The following is a 16,942-nucleotide window of genomic DNA, read 5'->3' as shown; positions in this document are numbered from 1 at the left end:
AATATTGAATTTGTGCCGCACCTTTACATCCTGCTAGATCCACCCAGGCAGATCATTCATGGAAAATGATACCAGGATGTATTTACCCGGGTTTTACCCTTTTTGCCTGACGTGCTGACAGCGTTATAACCACCGGCCAAGCACCGCACCTGACGGCGTGCAGACCTCTTCCTCAGCACAGGGCAGCAGTCTGTACATGAATATATACACACCATACAGCTCCCATATGCCGTGATGCCCCCACAACACTACCCTACCCCGCCACATGTGTTCAATTGGCCCAGAAGCCTCCCACTCTGTAACAGCACCACTACCTGCCAGGATTAGGAGGAAAGACAACTCCGGCTTTCATGGGGCATCGTCCTTCTCCCCCTCTCCTCCTCGATGAAGACATGGACCGCAGGCGCCTGCGGTGAAGTCATCTTCCGCTGCCACTGGGCCCAACCATCCATCCACTTGTCTTGGAGCATCTGTCTTCGTTCGCGTTGCTATCATCTATGCTTCGTCGTACCCCCCACCCCCCCACCCACACATCCCGTAGACCTGACTCACAGCATAACCTTATCATTATGTTTCCTGACTCCTGCCTAGCCTAACATGGAAATGAATTGTAATGCAGCACCCATCCAGTTCTCAGTACCGCAAAGAATAAAAAACAGTGTTTACGTGTTCGACTTAAATCGTTAAGGGAAGGTTGCAGGAGGGCACTCCTTCGCGACCGACCTATCTGTCTCACTTACCCTTCCAAAACACACGCTGCTATGCAGCTCACCACACGCACGGAGATACTCTCCCGGGACGCAACCCGTCCACATCTCTGCTGCCACCTAGCGCAAAAAACGATAAACCCTCTGTAAGCGACTTCCCCGCCCTCCGCCCTAGCAAACTCTCCCGTCGTCCCCGGCTATGCACCCGTACTGCACCGTACCGTACACAGCACGGCGCAGTGGGAGCTCTAGACTGAAAAGAACGTCCCGTCCTTCCCCGCCGCCGCGCATGTAATTGCCGTACGGTCTGATATGTCACACCGGCGGCAGCGGGCGGCGGCAAGTGGGGCAGTCCATCTTGACCTCCATCCACCGGGTGAGACACGGCTCATGGAAGAAATGCCCACACGGCGTCAGCATGCGTGCGTTGTACGGCAGCAGCGGCACCGGATTCATGCAGATGACGCACTCCTTACTGCCGTGACCCGTCTCCACGTCGCCGTCGCCGTCGACGGCGACACAGCTGCGGCGGCCGCCGCCGGCGCCGCCGGCCGCCGTCGCTGTGCGGTACAATGAAGAAAAAAGCACTGCCGGCCTCCGAAGGCGCCAAGAGGTAGTGGCGGCTGTGGCGAATGAGATCCAGGACGTCGTCAGACGCCGAAGCAGCGGCCCCCCGCTTCCCCACGTCGCCACCCAACCCCACCACCATCCGCCAGACCCCAACGTCGTCGCCGTCGCTGCTGAATATGAGGACGCTGACGCCGACGCTGACGACGCTGATGCGGATGGTGGAGGTGACGATGATGACGAGGAAGACAAGCTCGTCGCGGTGGCCGCAGCAGACGGTGCTTGTGGCGGGCTTTCCTCAATCCCCATCTCCCGTGTCGTAGCTGGCCGATGGTAGTCGTACCGCCGCGGGAGGAAGGCGCGCGGGACGAACACCCTGACATGGGGCCAATGGGGGACCGGGGAAATGGGCCCATGGTGGTATTGAAACGATAACAATCCCACAAAACCTCACAGTCACCAGACCATCGCAACAGTTTCAGCTACTCGGATACACACGAAAACAGCGCAGCGACAGCGACAACAAAACCCAAGATTGACTTCGCTGCATACCACCCCCCCCGCCACCCAACCAGATATAGTTGCAATGCCCGCACAAGTGGCGGGGAGGTCCGCCAAAGCCTAGGGAGGGGCCGTGGACCGTTCATAACAGTTAATATTTTACGGTGTCCGGGGCGACTGTCGCCATCATTCCGGCCCTGTTTGAGTGCAAAGCGCTTGGGGGCTGCGTTCCTAGTCTCCCGGAGGAGGCCTCGGAGGAGAGAAAGCTATCGCTCATGCAAGCGGGAGTCATATAATGATGCGCACGCTGCGCCCTTTCATTCAACCCGAGTTCACTCCCCCCCCCCCCGTACTTAGCCCTCACGCCATCACAAGCAAGCCATTTTCCAAGCACATATCACTCATCTTCCAATGCTCTGCTGCAGTCACAAAGCCTGCAGGTACGTGCGGCATGCTCACGTGGTCGCTGGCCCTGTCGACCTCTAGAGCTCCCAACACCCCAACCACCTAAAGCGCGTGAGGACCAATCGGTGCAATCGCTACTAGTAGAAGTAGGGGAGGGCTGCCCCCGCGGGAGCCCCTCCAGCCAGTCACACGGGCGCCGCGCCCCCTCACAGCACCAGTGCCCCCAATCATACAATCATGGTCACGACACGTGCGCCTTCACCTCGGTGACCCGAACGGTGACCCGAACGGGGTGGGGGGGCCCCCCCCGGTTCACCTAGGGTGTTCGTGTTCGTGTTGGTGTTGGTGTTCTCGCACGTCTACCGCACCTGCGTCAAGCCTCTTCGAGAAATCCCTCTTAGGATGCTTCCCACAGCATTCGGCAGCTTGAGGGTAGCGCGTAACGCGCCACCAGGTCACTCTCACGCATGCAAACCAGCCGGGGGTCTACACCCAGCCTGGTGAGAAAGGCCATATGACCTTGCTCGCCTTCAGCAACATGACGGTGTTGCCGGCAAGTGCCAGTCCCTGACCTCCGCGGTGTTCCAGGTTTGCATCTCCTTTCCCCCCCCCCTTCCTGCTCCCCTTTCCCCCGCCCCCTCCCGAGGTCGCATCCTCCAAAAAACCGCCTACTGGTTACTACTAGTTCTGCTTCTTGTACACTCTTTTTCCTTGGCAACAGCTTCACTCGTTCACGTGGTTCGTCTTTGCCCCCTCCCCCTCTCCCCCTCACCCCAGTCTGTCTCAGACTCGCTTACCTGGGCCCCATCTTCATTTGTGCGCTCACCAGCGCCGCCTGCAGCCCCACCCACAGCACGAGCGCCACACACAGCTCCGGGTGCGTGTGGACCCGGAGCAGGTTGCTGGGGCAGCCGTAAAAGTAAATTGGGCTCACAAGCCTACATACATACGTACATACACACATACATACACGCACACAAACGCAGAAAGAGAGAGACAGAGAGAAAGAAAAGGGCAGCAGCAGCAGAAGGAGAGGGGGAAAGGACGAACGAGGGAACGTTTAAGCGTGAGGGGGAAAGCCATTACTGAATTATACTTTTCGTCTGTGCGTGAGTATATGTGTGTGTGTGCAAAGCTCTTTACAGCGACACCTACAATCTACATGATGACATACAGGATGACGTATAGCCTCGCATGTGCATGTATGCATGTAAGTAAGTAAGTAAGTATGTATGAATGCATGCATGCAAGTATGTATGTATGTTGTTAAAAGGTGGTTCAGCTTCACCAGCGGCCCCCTTTCCCAAGGCAGTCCCTGCTCTCCCCTGCGAGAGGGGCACCCTAATCCATTCACCCCATCCGACTTCAGAGTGTATTCGTAGGGTTCGGCAACTCACCACCAGCATCCAACCAAATCTAGCGGATCAACGGCGCATCAACTTAGTTCCTGGTCAGCTCGCAAGTTGATATAATCACGTCCTACACCGTCCACAAGATGGGGGCCCACCTCCCATTTCACCACCTCTCAGACACCCGAGAGGTCGGCAGGCGGATTTCAACCCGGTCACTCCGGGAGCAGAAGTCAGGCCTTCACCTCTGCCAGCCACCTGCCTAAGTATGTATGTATGTATACATGTGCATACATGTGTGTGTTTCGCCATACCCAGAGCCAACACGTCGCGCTGGGATGGCTACCCAATGCACGCAGCTCCTTCACCTCCCGTACAAACCCTCTCTCTCTCTCACTCACTCACTCACTCACTCACTCACTCACTCACATACATACATACACACGCACCTGAGTGCCGACATGCCCCACACGTACCCCGCCATGTACGGCGGACGTGTATCTGACGTGGCGCTGTACACCAGCTGCGGTACCCACCAGCTGTGCAGCACCAGGACCAACAGAGCCAGCTGAGACCTGAACTGAAACATGAACAACAGACCTGCGGCACAGGAGGGGTGAGAGTGGCACGGGAGGGAGCGGGGCACGGGAGGGAGCGGGGAAGCAACGAACAAGAAGTATAGCTCACTACCATCCACATACACATCTCCACACCACCACTGCCACCTGGAAGATTTACTCTCTCGCTGTCTCGCATCCCCCGCCCTCACTCACCATGCTCCCTCCAGCATCAACCCATACACCTCCCATGTCAGCATGAGCATCAGCATCATGCACCGCATAACCCACCACCACTACCACCACCACCACTAATACCACCACTAATACCGCTACCACCACCACCACCACCACCACCACCACCACTCCGGCGGCTGCTGGTGACCCGGGGGACGGCGGCACTTGGTTTCCTCATGACTCCACTTCCCCTCCCCTTTACCTTTCCCCCCCTTACCACCCGCCCACCCAACCCCCCACCCACCCAGTAACAGTAATCCGTAGAACCTGAAGTACACGGCGGACATAGCTCGGCGCACGCTCCAAAAGTCGCCACCGTCGCCGGTGCCGTTGGTCCTCTGCGCCCTGAAGACCAGCAGCGTCTGTCGCATCTCGAACACCGCGAACAAGAGGAACTGCAAGAAGGCGATGGAGGCGAAGGCGGCGAACAGCGCGTCCACCACCAGGGCTGTGCACGCGTCCGGGGGATGGGGGGGGGGGAAAACAGGGTGTGGGGGCGGGGGTTATTACTGGTGGGGAAAGACGAACCACACGCGATTGAAGCTGCTGCCAGGGCAAGATAGTAGCAACCGAAAGAACTACTGGTGGGGGGGGAGGGGAGTAGCCCGTATGTCCGTCCGTATGTCCGTCCGTCCATCCCCCCCCTCTGTTCCCGTCATATCGCACCGCCAGTGAGGTGCAGCAGGCACTGGTAGGCGTCCAGGATAGCTTGCATGGTGACGGAGTAGAGCGACATGCGGGCGGCGGCTGAGGGGGTCGAGGCCGCCTCCGCCTGGCTCACTGACAGCAGTATCTAAACCCGGGGGGAAGAGGGGGAAAGGGGGAGAGGGGGAAAGGGGGAGAGGGGGAAAGACGAACCACGAACGAGTGAAGCTGATGCCCAGGAGGGGGAAGGCGGATTATGTGCAAGGTAATCAGAGATCAGGGGGGGGAGGGGAGGAGGGGAGGGGAGGAGAAAGGAAAAAGCACGGAATGATGTGCAGTGTGTGAGTGGGGAAAAACGCGCGAGATTGATAACTGCGTCATAAAGGGAGGGGGAGGAAGGAGGAAAGGAAGTACGGAAGAATGAGAGCCTGTGTGTATGTGTGTGTGTATGTGTGTGTCGTAAACCGCATGGAAAGGCTTGTGAAGCCGCTGGACCAACAGCGCGCAGTGCGAATTAGAATAGAAAGAGGGCATTGGCAATCAAAAGGATAAACAACACAAAACAAACATCTTCGTCCAGGTGAATATCGAGGCACAAAGAACAACATATAAGCAGCAAACCAACGCGGTGCAGGGCAGCAAAGCGCACAGGCAACCCCTCCCTCCCCCCCCCCATACACACACACCCCACCTGCGCAATAGTCACTGCCGCCACCAAAACGCTATATCGCACAGCTTGCCGGTAGTACCGCTCCAAATGTACGGACGACGCGTTGAAATGTACGGCAAATTCGCAGTTGGGTGACATCACCACGCCCACCAGTTCCAAATCCGGATCCATCGGATCCATCCCCGGTGGGATGCCGTACACAACATCCTCCGCCGGAACTGCCGCCCCCGCCGGCGCAGCACCGCCACCGCCGCCGCCGCCGCCGCCACCCGCAACAGCAGACGCCGTCGCGTCGGCATGCAGCTGCATCTGCGTACTGTGGTAGATTTCCGTATCTGCGGTAAGGTGCCGTAGCTGCCGTACGACGGTAGCGGCGGCAGGGTTGACGTCGCCGTCAACGCCGCTAGTCACCCCTGCCGCCGCTGATGGCTTCAGCTGCCGCGGCGGCGAGGGCGGCTCGTCCAGGCGCAGGAACTGCACGTGGGACGTGGCGTCCGGATCGCCTGTGACGTCATTACGGGGCATTACACCGGGGCATTATAGCAACACCGCATTGGGAGCGAAGGAAAGCAGCGCCAGTTAACGGAAGAGGGTCCATTAACCGTCCGTTAACCGTCCACTAACTGTCCGTTAACCGTCCATTAACCGTCCGCTGACAGAAAGGGTGGCTATAAACAGCGTGTGCATCAGCACGTGTACCAACAAAGGAGAGCTCGCGAACACGCCCGACACAAAGCCTGCCACTAACCGCACCCGCCCGCGAAGACGGGGGCATGGAACATCTCCACTTTAAAAAGTACCTTCATTCAGAGTTCGTTGGTACGGAAATCTAGCTACCAACTACCAACTACCAGCACCCTTTTGAGGAGTAACCCCACCCCACCCACGCTCAACCCACGCTCAACCCTGGGGTATACTCCCATTCCCATTCCCTGGGGTGTGGGGCTCTCTTCCAGCTGTATCACGTACCACTACCCCTACTACACCTTCCTGTCTTGTTGTGCTGGGAAAAGCTGCTGCACATCATGTCGTACCACACTGCCCGACTGTACTTCATGTGCCCATGGCGAAAGCCCCCATTCCCCAGATCGCCCCGCCCGCCTGCCTGTCGTACGTACCCTTGTAGTACACTCGAAAGTCCGCCCTTAGCTCACAGGCCTGAAGCAGCGCCAGCTCTAGCGGAGGTCGCGGCGGGGACGGCGGCGACGACTCGCCTTCCGCAACGGCCTGTCGCCGCTGGCCGCCGCCGCCGCTTCCATGCGGCGGTGGTGGCGACGGCGGCGCCGGAGGTTGGTGTCGTACAAGTGTACGGTGCCATGCGGGTCCCAGGATGACCAAGTTGCGGGCTGCGGTTCGGAGAGCCTCTCTGCGATGATGATGACGAGGTCATTAAATTGGATACTTTTGGATCGCGCGACGCCGTTGACAGTTGGCAGTTGTTGTTATATTAGTAATTGTATTATTAGTTATAATATTAATTGTATTATTAGTTATAATATTCGTTGCAGCGTTTGCGGTTGTATGTTGGGGACTATGTTGTGACTATGATGGCGAGACTTCATGTTGACCACGTGACATGTGACGGTGGTTGGGTTATGGTTGAGGTTGCGGTTGAGGTTATGGTTGAGGTTATGGTTGAGGTTGCGGTTGCGATTACGGGACCTTCGTGCCTGGAAGGAGAGGAAACGCACTCCTTCCTCTGTTTCCTCTGATGGTATCACCATTAATTCGTACATTCCCTTCGCCCCTTCTCCCCTCATGTCAATTCGATTCGATTTTCCCGCCCGCATCACGCGACAACTCTTCGTTCGCTCAACTCAACATCACTCTACACCAACCTCTCTATCCGTCTGCTCTATCCAACCACACCTCACATACACAAATCACCTCCAAACACACTCGCGCTCTCACGCTCCGCGGTTCACTAGCACGCGGCCGAAACCTTCACACTTCAAACACGCACATCCTCGGAAAACATCGTTAAATCGCGTGTGGGACATAGATTACTCCATTTCTGTACATTTCTGTTCATGTACAACGTACACAGTCATAATGGCACGATAAAAACCTTCCAAACAGCACAAAACCCTAAAACCCTAAATCCCTAGGCCCTAAACCCTCTCACCGGTAGCCGCTGCTGCTCTGCGCGCCGCCGCCGCTACCCCGAGCCCCAGCCGCCGCCGCCGCAGCAGCAGCACTCCCGCCGCCGCCGCCGCCTCCTCCAGCCGCCGCCATCACGGCTGCCGCCGGCCCCGCTTTTCCCTCCCCCCCCGCCGCTGCCACTTTTGTAACAGCAAGACCGGCCTGGTGCTGCTGCTGCTGCTGCTGCCGCCAATCATCCCCTCCTCCGGCTCCGCCGCCGCCATTCTCCACCTCCTCTTTGAGCACTAGCGGCAGTTGCGGCTCCAGAACCGCGTGTACGGTGCCCGCCGCCGCTACGAAGGTGCCCCGCAGCCGGAAGCGCAGGTCCCGGTCGGTGATGCTGTCGCCGTTGCGGATAACCAACTCGCCCTGAAAGACGGCGGGAGCCGTTAGAGCCGTTGGAGCCGTTGGAACGTGTCGGTGGTGAATGGGGTCTCTCTTGACATGGTGGTTAACTTGCGGGTTGATGGGCGGGCGGGGCAATGTCATAATGCATTGAGCCGGGAGGTGTAGTGCTGGCAATAGTTGGTATGTGTCATGGGGTCCGGTGAGAATGAAGGCACGGGTTGTGTAATGTAATGTAATGTAATGTAATGTAATGTAATGTAATGTAATGTAATGTAATGTAATGTTACAGAGTGGAAGGCTTCTGGGCCGCTTTATCACATTGTCAGTTCTACGATTTTATCACCTTATAGCACCATCCACCACTACCACACTGTACTTAGCCATACGAACTGTAAGTCCAAGGCGGCGGATCCAGCCTTCAGGGACCCCTCCTCATCCATTCACCCGAACACCTGAAGAGACGGAGGGTTCGGCAATCGCCACCAATCCAGCGTGCGAATCTGGTCCATCAACTGTGACCTCAACTCCACATCTCAGCAGCTAGCCATAATCTCGCGCTCCCGACTAATTCGGGGGTCTCCCCGGGAATCGAACCCAGGACCTTAAACCGCTAATTGCAGTAGTGTCAACCCAGACCAGTGTGTGTGTGTTGGACTCCTTCCTTCTTCAGCCCCACGCAACAAAAGAGCCCCCTAGCGCCCGACCTGATGTCCTCACCTCCAAACCCTGAAGGCCCCCGGGAATCAGCTGCCGCTGGCTCCCCCCGCCGGCGCTGCCGCCGCCGCCACGGCTGTCGTACATGCTGGCCCCAGAACCCGCCGAATTTTGATCCGCGGGGAAACGCAGTATAATGACGCCACGCTCCGAAGACAGGGTGTCCTGAGGCCGCAGGGAATCGCCGTACGCCGTACGGATCCAGCTACCTGCCGGGTCGTGGGAGTACGACGATCAACCGCAAACCGGAAAACGGATGTGGTTAAAGAGACAATATGGATCGAGAGCACGATGACGGCTGCCAGAGCTGCCGCATGTAGGTTCCCTCACCGTTTGCTGCTGCGGACAGCCCTGGAGTCCAAGAGTGACAGGCCCTCGGCCTCAGCTCCCACAAGGGCTGGTCCCTAGTTCAAATCCTACCCGTAGCAACACCCGCATGTTATGGCCCAGGCAAGAAGCAAGAAATATCTTGCCTTTGAAGACGCCAGCCAAACGTGGGGGTCCCCGAAGCAGCGTGGAGTTTGGATTGCGAGGTGGGAACAAGTCGGCCATGTAGGGTGCAAGCTCAAGCTCCCAGGGGGGTGCCGCCGGCAGCGGGGAAGGAGGACTACTGCTGACGTCCATTAGATGCCGCGATAGGTCCGTCGCGGAGCTGGCCGTGCTGTGGAGCTCCCTGGCACCGGCTTTTGCATGGGATGAGTCCCTTGACGTCGCCGTTGCGCTGCTGTCCTGGAGCTGTGTGCTGAAGAGACGCCGCAGCATACTGGCATCCGTAGAACAACATGCCAGCAGCAGTAATAACATAAGCGCGTCGAGGGTTCGCAGAAGCTGCTGGGAGGCCATGGCCTTGTGAACCCTCCTCGAGCTTTGCTTTAGTGCATTATCATGTTGCCGAGCAAGACCGCAGGTGCTTTCTCAAGGAAGTCTCATGCAAGTGGGCTTCAACCGTCCTCCACTGAGGCCTAATTTTCCGGATGACAGGCCAAGTCAGGGCTAACAACATGGCTGTGATGAATTTATCACAAAGCTCATGCCTTGATTTTTCAAGCACATTCCGGTCATTGAGGCAAAGTTTGGCGTTTGGCGTTCCCCCCGTACAACAAGTTCAGGTGCAATAGGCACCTCACAAAGCAGGTGTATACGATCTATTGACTCTGCTCAAACGATAATTCCCATGTACATTGAACTGAACACACAGACACACGTGCCTTGGGCAATTGTGTGTGTCACACTGTCAGCAAACTCTGCACGTTCCTGACTTACTGGCGTAGCTCCGGTTTGGATCAATTGATATCCAGGTGAGATGTTATACGATCAAACCGAGTCATTCGTCTAGTTGGGCGGTTATGGCTTGCGTGCGTCACAACGTGCATACCTTGTTTTTCAGCGAGTCTGGGGTGTCTAGAGGATGCTTTTGTGATCACACATTGTTACGCTGGATCTGTTGTAAGCTGTCCACGTCCGGCAAAGCCATGCAGGCACACGGGTGAATAACTTGTCTTTCACACCGTATATCCAGCCCTTGAACCATGGCCAGGAGCATATGGCTCGCTTCAATTAGAAGCTCGCTGTTATGGCGTTGAACTCGGCCCACCTCCCTGACCGCAGGTGTCAGTCCCTTGCCTAAATTTACCCGTCTGGGCTAAAACAGTGTAGAGACTGTCAATTTGCAACAAGCTGCAACGATTTCAGGCGGCCTCAGACAGGCGCGCGCAGACCACCGGTTCGCGCTCGCGTGGACGTCGGAGGATATTCCAGCGCGCGAGCTCGCGCCAACAACGCTCCAGCTGTAGAACACCTGCCGTTCTACGGTGTCCAAAATTCCGCGGCTCTGGGCGGGCGGGGCGCACCTTACAAGCCTGGTTCCAGGCCGCGAGCGGCAGCCTTCGGGCTCAACGCGCGGACGTCGCTGCCGTCCCCAATGCTGACACCATCAGGCCGGTCGCCGTGTATCGAGTCCAGCTTACTCTCCTGCAGCCACCGTCGCCAGGGACCACTGGAGGGCGCGGAGGCCGGATTCCCCGACTTAACCACAGCCGTAGACCCCCCTAGCTTTGTGTCGCCTGGGCAGCAGCGTAGTAGCCCGGGCGGCATTTCAACCAGGTCCTCCAGCTGCGGCTTGGCATAACTCCATTATATCCTGGACGGAGCGTCAACGCGGACCGTCGGTAAGCCATCCGATGCGGCGGGGAGGAGGGGAGGGGGGAAGGGGGGTAGGGAAGGGGAAAATGTAACAGCTAGCCCTGAAGGTTTAAGGTGACAAACCACATGGAAACCCACCACTGATTCAAAGCACAACATGTTAAGGAAGATACTGTAGGAAAGCTCACCAAAGAAAGGGGAAAAAAGGAACAGTGGAAAAAGGGAAAAGGGGGAAAAGGGAAAAGAGGAGTGAAGGGAGGAAGAGGGGGAAAGGGAAGAAACGTGCGTGACCATCCAGAGGGGCGCTTGCAGAAGAGGAGGAACGGTTTTCATGATTGATTAGCCAGTGTGGTGCTAGCGGTCTCAAGCACAAAAACGTAACAGCGGTCGATTGCCGTGGGAAGAGGGGTTTGCGGCAACAGGAAAGGCTCGGGACAGGACAAGAAGCAGGACATGCGCAATAATCGTGCAGAAGCTGGGTGGTGCGCGGTAGGAGCGACACCGTGTCAAGGTGGCTGGCTGGCTGGCCGGCTGGCTGCTGCGATATTACGGACTTTTCTGCGGGATTTCTGCCGGGGAGTTCAGGTGCCGCGGGACTAAAAACGGGACATAAGCTTTCTGTAACTTTCTGTGCCTTATTGCGTATTGCAATCGACCTCGGCCTTATTATCATTTGGCATCTGTCATGTTTGCGTCATCGGCAAATCGTCGCATTTCGCCCTTTTTCTCTCTCCCCTTTCGTTCCCTTTAGCTCACGCGAGCCTCTCGCCCCGCATTCCTCTTACATTCTTTCCACACCACACCGCGATTCCGTTTTTCGGCATGCATTCCGCACATTCTGCAGGCCCCGCGCGGCGCGTCTGAATATCCTTAGAACGCGTAGTACAATTTATTACAAGGCGTGTGAGGGAGCAGCAGCAAGAGACTGCTGCGGAGCCCCTCAGATCGGACATCCGGGCCTTAGCCGGACCAGCAGGTGCCGTTCCAAGCGCCTCCTGCATAAGAGCTACAACCACTACAACCACTACAACCACTATCGCTACAGCTGCCACAGCTACCGGTATCACGCCGTGCAGCAGCAGCCAGCAGTAGCGCCTGTAGCATTACCGACTGCGGCTTTAGCTAAAGCGGAAGAAGAAGAAGAAGCGGAGTTGCTGCAGGTACTTTTGCTGCAGTCGACGGCAGCAACACCAGCAGCGCTAGTACGACAATTACCTACGGCATCACTTCTGCCGTCGTCAGAGTCACAGTTGCATTACACGTTATCGGTCTGGCGTGGGAAGGAACGTCGTACGATGGCTGTGTCAACTTCTTGGGCTTACTACCAGACCCCGAATCAAAATGGCGTCGCCGTTGACGGCGGCGCCAGCGGTGGTGGCGGCGGTGGCGGAATGCAGGAGCTTCATGGCCACGAAGTAGCTAGTGACGGCGCCGCCGGCGGGATCAGTGGCGGCGGCGGTGGCGGCGCCGCCGCCGCCCCGGCTGCCGCCGCCGCCCCCGCCACTGAGGATACCATGATGATGAGCCCGCGCCATGACGACGTCTCGTGTGCCGGTGGCGGAGGCGCTCCCGACGGGCTATACGGCAGCTATCGGAGACGCAGCAACAGCGGCCATCATCACCACGCGCACCAACATGCCCACCCGTACGGTGGGGGGTCCTTGGCTCGCGACGGAAACGCGGCGGCGGCGACGACAGCGGCGCGTGGGGATGAAACGCGATGCCGGGGGTACGGCACAAGCAGCGACGGCTGTGGGGACCCTATGCGGGAGGGCGTCGGCGGGATGGGTACCTCGGCCATCAGCATGGGCGAGCCGTCGGCAGCGGCGCAAGCGTTTGACGGCATGGGCCCTGCACAGTTCCGCTGCTCTGGCGGCGGCGCAGGCGCCGCCGCCGCTGACGGCGGCGCGATGAGTGTGGCGGTGTCGCCGTCCATATGTAACGCCAGCGGCAGTGGTGGTGCTGGCGGCGGCGACGCTGGCGGCGGCAGTGGTGCTGGCTTCGTTGTCACGGACGGCGTTGGGCCCGGGGCCGGCGGCGGCGGCCGCCGCGGCGCTGCCAGCGCCAGCGCCTTCCGGCCGTACCATCATGCTTTCGCGGCAGCGACTCATTCCGCCGCTCATGCCAGCCCCCCTATCCAGCGTCGGCCGCGCTCCTGCGCGCTGCTCGTCCGCGCCACGTCCGGCCTGGTATCCGTCTACCGCTCCTGCAACGACTCTTACCGTTACAGCCACAACGCCAATCCGCGGCGTGTGCTGACGAAGCCGTCAGTGGGCGTCAAGAACGACGGATACGACAACGAAAACTCGGATCTGATTATGCACGTGAACGACGTGTTGGTGAACGGGCAGCCCGGGGCGGTGCTGCGGCACTACGTGGTGAGTGAGATGCTGGGGCAAGGCACTTTTGGCCAGGTGGTGTCGTGCTGGTGTCAGGAGCGAGGCGCCTCTGTGGCGGTCAAGGTCATCAAGAACCAGCCGGCGTACTACCACCAGGCGCGAGTGGAGATTGGGTTGCTGCAGCTGCTCAACACGCGTTGCGATCCGGCAGACCAGGTGAGGTTGCTCGGGGAAGTTAGGTTTGGGTTTAACTTTAACTTTAACTTTAGGATTTTGGGCAAGGAGTACAAGATATTACATGGTAAAGATTTTGGGGAAACTTGTCAGATTTGGCTTTGGGTGGGGATCCCCAGGTCCTTTCTCGTTCCCCCAGCTAGGGCTCTGTGTATGTATGTGTGTGTGTGTTGTGAGTGTGTAATCCTAGCAAGGGGAAGACAGCTTTTTTCTCGGTCGGAGCAGCTCACAGCATCTCCGGGCAGTTGTTTTCCTTTCCGGGACTTTTTGGTCTTTTGTCAAATCCCCCCTCTTGCCCTGCCGTCCCTGCCGTTGCCTTCTTTTCACCTCCTCCACCCTCCCTCCCTCCTCCCTTCCCCCGAACCCGCAGCATCATGTCGTCCGTATGGTGGACTTTTTCCTGTTCCGCAAGCACCTGTGTCTGGTGTTTGAGAAACTGGATGTCAACCTGTTTGAGCTGCTGAGGCGGAACGGATTCAGGTGGGTCGGAGGAGAGGATGGCAGGAGAGGGCAGGGAGGGCCTCCTTCCCCTTCTCTCTCTCTCGCTCGCTCGCTCGTTTTGGGCGCCGGCAGTTGACCCTTCTTGCACGTTATTTTCCGTGCCTAGTACGGCGTATGTGTGTGTGTGTGTGTGTGTCTGCACGTCGTTTGTGTGTAATTATTTACTTGCGTGAGGGTGTGGGTGTGTGTTTGCCGCCTCGCAGGGGTCTCAGTCTGAGCCTGGTGCAGCTCTTCCTGCGGCAATTGTTGGACGCGCTGGTGGTGCTGAGAGACGCGAGCATCATCCACTGCGACATCAAGGTACGGGGGTTTGAAGGGGAGGGGAGGGGGGGAGTGGGAGGATGGAGGGGCTCAAGGGACCTGAGGGGCTCAAGGGTGAAGGGGGGCGGGGGAAGGGCGCCCCGAAGGTGGCAAGGAAACCGCGGGAAAAGCGCCCTGACCTGCGCAGAGGAGAGATTATATACCAATCACATACAAATGCATTTTACCTGCTACAAATCTCGCTGCTGTCCTGTCACTACCGTCGTCCTCAACAGTCCTCACCACCGTTTGCGTTTTCTCTCTCCCCCCATGCCTTTATGCCATGCCTTGCCTGCTCTCCCGTCAGCTCCCTTTCCCCTCCCTGAATCTGAATTTCTCGCCTATGATCTCTCCCCCCTTCTACTTCTGGTACACTCTTGCCCTGACAGCAGCTTCACTCGTTCACGTGGTTCTCGTCTTGACCCCCTCACCCGGCCTTGCATGTGATGTCCCCTGCCTCTGCCCTCGCCTGCCTTGCCTGCCAACCCCCGGGGCCCCCCCCTCGCAGCCCGAAAACATCCTGCTCAAGAGCCCCCACAGCGGCGACCTGAAGCTGATCGACTTCGGGTCGGCCTGCTTTGAGAACCGCACCGTCTACAGCTATATCCAGAGCCGCTTCTATCGGTAGGTATCGGGCATGAAATGAATTAATGGATGGATGGACGGATGGATGGATGGATGGACAAACAATTTATTCATCCCCCCCGTCATCATCGCCCCCCCTCCATCTCCAATCCTCAGCTCAACCCCCCCCCCAACAACCCCACATATGTTGTCCCCCAACAATATGGTTTTCCCCCAACCACATGTCCTCCCCTCCCCCCCCCCGCCCCCCCAGCTCCCCCGAGGTGGTCCTAGGCTGCGGCTACACGGTGGCCATAGACGTGTGGAGTCTGGGCTGTGTGGCGGCGGAGCTGTTCCTGGGGCTGCCGCTGTTCCCGGGGGCCTCAGAACACGACCTGCTCACCCGCATCGTACAGACGTTTGGCATGCCGCCGCAGTGGCTGCTGGAGAGCGCAAAACACGTGGACAAGTTTTTCAACAAGCGGCTGGTGCCGGTAAGGGGAGGAGGAGGCGCGTGCGGATGCGGCCGCGGGGGGAGCCCCCGGGACGCCGGGGGCGGGGAAGATTGATTGGTTGTGTGCGTGTGTATGTATGTGTGTGTGGGGGAAGACGTGATGAGGGTGGTATAGGAGGGGTAAAATATGATACAAGATGTTGCAGAGCGCTGCGCAAATGGTCAACTGCCTGCGGAGCCGCGGGGCACTGGTGGGGAGGGTACCTATTCCACGGTCATACCCCCCTCCCTCCCCTTTTTTTACACATGCAACCCCCCCCATCAACTTGTGCATGGCTTCCGTACGGCTTCCGTACAGCAATCGTACTCGTATTGATGTTATTCCATGGTCCCTGACTTTGTCTTTTACCCTTCCTTGACTTGTCATTTACTTTTCCTCCGGGCCCAGGACGCGTCCGGGCAGCTCGTGGCTCACCACGTCCTGACCAGCCAGGCGGAATTCGAGGCCAAGAACAGCTGCAAGGCCCCGGCCGGCAAGAGGTACTTCTCGCACACCAGCCTCCCCGACATCATCCTCGTCTACCCCTTTAAGCAGGTAGGAGGTGCTGGGGATTTTTTGGGTGGGCGGCTGGGTAGTACGTGTGCCTGTCTGTCTGTCTGTCTGTCTGTCTGTCTATCTGCGCTAAAAAATCGAACTTGGAGAAGGCAGTCCTGAGGTCGATGTATTTATGCGTTGCTTGTGTGTGCGCGTGTTTTTTTTCCCACAAGATTTGCCTTCACCCCGCATGTATGTATGTATGTATGTCACATCGACGGCTATCTTTTCGCACTTATCCCGCACTTACAATCACCCGACCCGATCCTCGCCCTCGCCCTCGCCCTCGCCCTGACCATCCGACACCACAGAGCCTGAGCAGTGAGGAGGTGGAGCGGGAGCGGCGAGCTAGGGAGTGCTTCATTGACTTCCTGATGGGGGTTCTGGAGCTGGACCCCAGGAAGAGGTGGACACCCCGGCAGGCCGCTGCGCACCCCTTCATCACCGGAGAGGCTTTCAGTGGGCCCTTCACGCCGCAACCCGACCCGCCACGGAAGCCGTCGCACGGCATGTCGTACCTTCCCGCCGATCCAACGCCACCGGTGGCGGTCCGGGCTGGCGGCGGCCATCACCACCAGTACCAGCAGCAGCAGCAACAACAACACAGCGGCGCCAGCGGTGGCGGTGCCGTCGCCGTGCCGTCCGGCTCGGCGGCCGCGGCGGCGGCGGCGGCCGCGGCCGCGGCAGCACTGCCGCGGCGGCGCAGCAGGTCGGCGGTTCCTTTGGCGGTCTGTTTGGCGCCAGCCATGCAGCCGTTGGTGGGTTAGGTTCCTCGTCGTCGGCTTCCACCCACGCGCATCCGCTAGGGCGCTGGCGGGGGCCAGTGGCGGCGGATTGTACGGCAGCCTGCCGACCCACGGGTCCGATCAGGCTCTTCAACAGCTGCAGCCGCAGCCACAGGCGTCCTTTGCACCTGGTTCCTACACTGCCGGAGGAGCTGGCGGCGGCTTGGCATCGCACGCCGGCGCGTC

The 16,942-nt window shown here is 58.6% G+C and overlaps 3 protein-coding genes across 3 annotated transcripts; 2 read left to right on the top strand and 1 right to left on the bottom strand.

Annotated features, from left to right (window-relative positions):
* Positions 1 to 1,019: 1,019 nt before the first annotated feature.
* On the top strand, positions 1,020 to 2,865 carry VOLCADRAFT_93770 (uncharacterized protein; the record flags this gene model as incomplete). Its single annotated transcript, XM_002953023.1, has 6 exons — positions 1,020 to 1,083; positions 1,424 to 1,552; positions 1,850 to 1,883; positions 2,133 to 2,215; positions 2,393 to 2,472; positions 2,827 to 2,865. The coding sequence occupies 6 exons, from the start codon at positions 1,020 to 1,022 to the stop codon at positions 2,863 to 2,865; spliced, it is 429 nt and encodes a 142-aa protein (XP_002953069.1).
* Positions 2,866 to 3,762: 897 nt separating this feature from the next.
* VOLCADRAFT_93769 (uncharacterized protein) lies at positions 3,763 to 9,685 on the bottom strand (the record flags this gene model as incomplete). Its single annotated transcript, XM_002952928.1, has 10 exons — positions 3,763 to 3,787; positions 3,979 to 4,129; positions 4,299 to 4,460; positions 4,568 to 4,771; positions 4,990 to 5,116; positions 5,660 to 6,141; positions 6,757 to 7,004; positions 7,764 to 8,149; positions 8,846 to 9,007; positions 9,263 to 9,685. The coding sequence occupies 10 exons, from the start codon at positions 9,683 to 9,685 to the stop codon at positions 3,763 to 3,765; spliced, it is 2,370 nt and encodes a 789-aa protein (XP_002952974.1).
* A 3,485-nt stretch (positions 9,686 to 13,170) lies between these two features.
* Positions 13,171 to 16,432, top strand: VOLCADRAFT_30949 (uncharacterized protein; the record flags this gene model as incomplete). The annotated part of the gene is made up of 7 exons (XM_002953022.1): positions 13,171 to 13,539; positions 13,928 to 14,037; positions 14,262 to 14,358; positions 14,867 to 14,982; positions 15,197 to 15,416; positions 15,840 to 15,971; positions 16,283 to 16,432. Coding segments are annotated over 7 exons (1,194 nt in total), but the record flags the coding sequence as incomplete, so codon positions are not given.
* Between the last annotated feature and the right edge of the window lie 510 nt (positions 16,433 to 16,942).

Source organism: Volvox carteri (genome assembly GCF_000143455.1).
Source record: "Volvox carteri f. nagariensis unplaced genomic scaffold VOLCAscaffold_33, whole genome shotgun sequence".
Taxonomy (NCBI): Eukaryota; Viridiplantae; Chlorophyta; class Chlorophyceae; order Chlamydomonadales; family Volvocaceae; genus Volvox; species Volvox carteri.
Note: the sequence above shows the minus strand (reverse complement) of the source record. Positions and strands in the feature narration are given on the sequence as shown.